General features: G+C 34.7%; 1 protein-coding gene across 1 annotated transcript; it reads right to left on the reverse strand.

Annotated features, from left to right (window-relative positions):
- Positions 1-1130: 1130 nt before the first annotated feature.
- Positions 1131-3905, reverse strand: LOC115706994 (protein IQ-DOMAIN 8). Its single transcript, XM_030634787.2, has 5 exons — positions 3675-3905; positions 3345-3596; positions 2483-2710; positions 2258-2371; positions 1131-2169 (listed from the first exon to the last, which is right to left on the reverse strand). The coding sequence occupies exons 1-5, from the start codon at positions 3741-3743 to the stop codon at positions 1483-1485; spliced, it is 1350 nt and encodes a 449-aa protein (XP_030490647.2). The 5' UTR covers positions 3744-3905; the 3' UTR covers positions 1131-1482.
- Positions 3906-4256: the final 351 nt, after the last annotated feature.

Genomic DNA, 4256 nt, shown 5'->3' on the forward strand with positions numbered 1-4256 from the left:
ATACTCATTGGAAAAGGAAAAAGCTGAGTTGAAAAGATGTCTAATGGCAATTATGGATGGTGATCATATTTGAGGTGGTCCAGGAATATTATCTTTTTGGCCATCTCTTCTTTATATGTTAATTATTCCATTTATAAAGTTAAGCTTCGGAAGTCAATTCAGGAATCAGAACCAAAGTAGGGTCGTCCTTCTTAAGATGACTACATAAACAAAACCCCAAAAATTCTTAATGGTTAATTTTTTTCATTTATATTCTATTTTATATGCATATATTGTTTTAATTAATCTCTATGGTAGTGAAAACCCAACCATTGGATGAAACAGTAATTTTTGTTTTTGTATGTGGGGCATAGCAAGTACCCTGGACTTCTGTCCCAGCTCTTAAATGTTTTGCTAAAGATAGACAGATTCGTTTTTCTTTTCAAATCTCTTTTTCTCATTTTTTTTATTAATTATTTATTATAATTTTTTTATCTTTGGTTCTTCTTTTTTTTTTTTTTAATATTATTTTTTAAGGGGTTGTTCAGCATGTAATTGCGGATGTGGATTTTGCCACCTTTAAATCTGGGCTTTGAAGGAATATCTGGTTGTGCATGATTTTGTTTTTTGTCGGTTGTCTCATTAGTGTTTTGATTTGGTTAATTTGGAACATAAAATTTAAAAAAAAAAAAAAAAAAAAAGAAAGATCTGGTTATTATAAGTGACATGAATATACCTTAATTACCAAACTAGACTGCTGAAGAATAATACTTTCAAAAAAGTGCTACAGGGTTTAGTTGTATTTAGCATCATTTTATATATGTTATTATAATTACATTTAGAGTAATATTGCTACTGCATTTTATATTTTGGATCAGTCCATTTCCAACAGTTTGTTATGTTTTTACTAAGCGATTTCAAACACAAAGCAAGATCTGCTAAGACTGTTACGTGTGTGGACATGTTGTAGAAAGCAAAGCAAGGCCCATTTCACTATCACTTTCTTTCATTTTCATACATAGGTCCAACAATTGACACTGAAAAAAAATTAAAGTATGACAATAATAGTCATATAATATTGAAAGAATTTTTCATCCACAAGAATCAAGATAGCCATGAATCAAAGCCATCAATCTCAACATGATCAAGTCACAAAACAAACACTTATTGACAATCTCACTGGAGATTTCAATTCAGACATGGAACAGCTAGCATCACACACTGTAATATTTATATCATATATATATCTGTCTGTATTCTGAAACCATTTTTCAGTTAGTAGTAATCCTATAATATGAATCAAGTAACATCACTAACCTAAGACAAAACAACAAGCTGTTGAACTCAAAAATCAGATACACAAATTTAGCCAAGTATAAACTGATGGAAGAAGCAGGGCTCAAAAGGACAATAGTTTGAGTGTCGTTTTTGTTATCAGAGTGAGATATTGTTTCCTCTGTCTGTCATTTTCCTTCTTTGCAATGGCAACTGCTGATCTCTTCTTTACTGTCTTCTAGTTCTTACACCATCATAATATCTACTCCTAGACATTGGAGGAAACAAGTCTTTGCTCAAACTACCCGAAGGAGGAATGGAGCCAGCACTACTCCTTGTGTCCCCATTAGAAAATGCCATTGACATGTTATTAAACTGAAGCTGGAGCTCTTCCATCTTGTACCTCTGTGCATTGGGAGATGATGAAGCCTTGCAAGCTCTCAACTTTGCCTCGGTTGATTTCGTGAAATTCATGTAGCTGGGCTTTCGCGTACTGATTTGCTCAAGATTTCCCACCTTGCGGTTTCTAAATACCAAAGGTGGAGTGGCAGATCTTGAGGAAGTTGATGTTGAGGTCTCATCATAGTGAGATTCAGAACTCAGCGAAGAAGACAAGTGATTTAGTTGATTTTCTGAAGGTGGTGGTGGTTTAGCTGTAATCCTTGTTGTGAGATTATTCCTTCTCACTTCCACAGAATCTTGTCCAGAGGAAGAAGAGTATGGAAATTCTTCAACTTTCCTAGTAAAGGGACTCATTTCAGGTGGCATGTCTTCCATTAGCCTGTTTTCCCATGGCTTGGTTGCCATCCAACGATCTAACCAGCTACAATCTGAATTGTTAACCAGTTTCTCATGCTTAACTGACTTAGATGGCTGTTTTGTCCTTGCATATGGGCTAGCATTAGGCCTAAGTTTCTGTGGCCAAGAAAACCATAACGCATTCAAAATTAACTCAGAATCACCAAACAAGCCATAGACATTAGCAGATTGACCAAAAATTTACCTGTTGAGAGAGGGAGTAGGCAATTACTCTCTCTCTTTTGATGGCTCCATTCTGCCTCATATGAAGCTTTGCTTTAACTTCACTCACAGTTCCAGGACTATCACACCATCCTTGCTGCCAATTTTCAAGACAAGAAAGACCCAGTTCTTGGTCAATATATTATATATGTCTTTCTCAAAACTTATCAACAGCATTTCAATTTCAATATACTACACCAACAATTACCTCGGCGTGCTTGATGGGATCCGTTTCGAAACTATTTTCATCAAGTAACTTCTCCACAGCCTGCCCTTCTGGTGACATTTTTGCAGAACGTGCTCTAACTCGAGCTTGAACTCTAACAAGTGCCTGCATGCACCTTAGAGTAACAGCAGCTTGCTTTCTCACTTGTCTTCCACGAAATATTGCTTGAATCCTTACCACTGCTCTCAAGGCCCTTAAAGCTTGCCTTGCCTGAAAAAAGTATTACATGATCTATTAACAAAAACAATAAAAAGAGGAGAAAGAAAGCATATAAAACTTATGTTCGTTTACACAAATCTGATACCATATTAGGTGAAATGCTTCTATCTTTATTCAAAGAGATTCCAAAATGAGTCAACCTTACAATGGAAGAGTCATAATCCTTGTATAGAGGATTAAGGTCGGTGATAGAAATTAGTTAGATAAAAAAGAAAACTAACAGAAAATAATAACCCAACTAACAATATTCCTAATAACAAATGATAGAGTTCATCAAAATCCACAGGAATCATTGAACAAGGGTGCGTACCAAATTACAAATTCTCCGAAATGGGCAACGAAGTTTACTTCTCACATTACATAATTGGCTCGTTCAAGTTAAAATGGGCGTAATTTTAAGCATAATTGAGTTCAATTTTCTGGTCTTCTGTTCTTTATATTTTAAAGCTCATGACTTTTGTTATGATAGAACCCAAGTTGGCAAATTGTGCAAATAAAATAGGTCATTGTGATCTGAAAAGCTTAAGTCTACTTATGCACAAAAGGACTCTAACACCATAATTGAGCAAAACAAAGAAATGAAATACTTAAAAAGAGAACAGGAGGGAAAAACAGAGTCGTGTACCAGAAAGCCCCGGAAAAATGCCTGGATCCGAATAGCAGCCCATTCTCGTTTGACAACCTTAAAATCTTTTGGCTGAGCTCGGACTACAGCAGCCATGGCAGCAGCGAATGCATCATCAGAAACCAAGGACTCAACAGACGCCTCGAATGTCGTCATGTTGGTCCTTTTCATACCCGTTTTGACAGACGATCCAAAACCTTCCGATGCGCTCCTCCATAGCTTCCATTTCTTCTTTCCCTTCTCCTGAAAACCCTAGAAAAGAAAAAAGCGAAAATTCAGTACAAAGCAAAAAAGAACAGAACAGAACAGAAGATGAGAAAATAAGGTTACTTGGTCTTCATCTGCAGAAGACTTCTTGGAAGCAATAAGGGATTTCAGCCATTTTCCAGAAACACCCATTGGATCAGAAGACAATGAAGATCAGTGGGTGTTTGTTGTTTGAATTGAAGAAAATTGAGAAATTGAGAACAGAGAGGAAAGCTTCGTTAATGTTAAAGTTTTTGGGCTATACTATAGTCTATATTCTGTAAAGAAAAAAGAGACGTTTGGATTTTGAATTTCGAAAAAAAGGTAAAAGGTCAAACATATTTAATAAATGAAAGTAACTACCTATAACGGATATATATCTATTTATTTATTTAATTAAAGGCGCTCCATCTCTCTTAATTTTAAAAACTTTACTCTATTTCTGTAGAATTAATGTTACAGGATCAACCCACCAGATTACATAAAAATATTTTTTATTTTTTGAGGTAAAAATTGGGTGTCTAATTTAATTGGAAATTATAATTTGATTATAGTTTTGAAAAAAAAAGAATACAAAAAAATACAGAAGGGAGTATAATAATTGTATAATTGTAATTATGGAGTTTATTTTTCTATGAACAAAAAGGTTACTAATTTGTAATACAA

Source organism: Cannabis sativa, chromosome 1, assembly GCF_029168945.1.
Source record: "Cannabis sativa cultivar Pink pepper isolate KNU-18-1 chromosome 1, ASM2916894v1, whole genome shotgun sequence".
Classification (NCBI taxonomy): Eukaryota; Viridiplantae; Streptophyta; class Magnoliopsida; order Rosales; family Cannabaceae; genus Cannabis; species Cannabis sativa.

Bases quoted from the DNA above. Each gene is read 5' to 3' on its own strand.
- LOC115706994 (XM_030634787.2), bottom strand. From the start codon at position 3,743: ATGGGTGTTTCTGGAAAATGGCTGAAATCCCTTATTGCTTCCAAGAAG. The intron at 3,597-3,674 runs GTAACCTTATTT...TTTCTTTTCTAG, and splicing joins CTTCTGCAGATGAAGACCAA to GGTTTTCAGGAGAAGGGAAA. The intron at 2,170-2,257 runs GTAAATTTTTGG...TCTTGGCCACAG, and splicing joins CCTACTCCCTCTCTCAACAG to AAACTTAGGCCTAATGCTAG.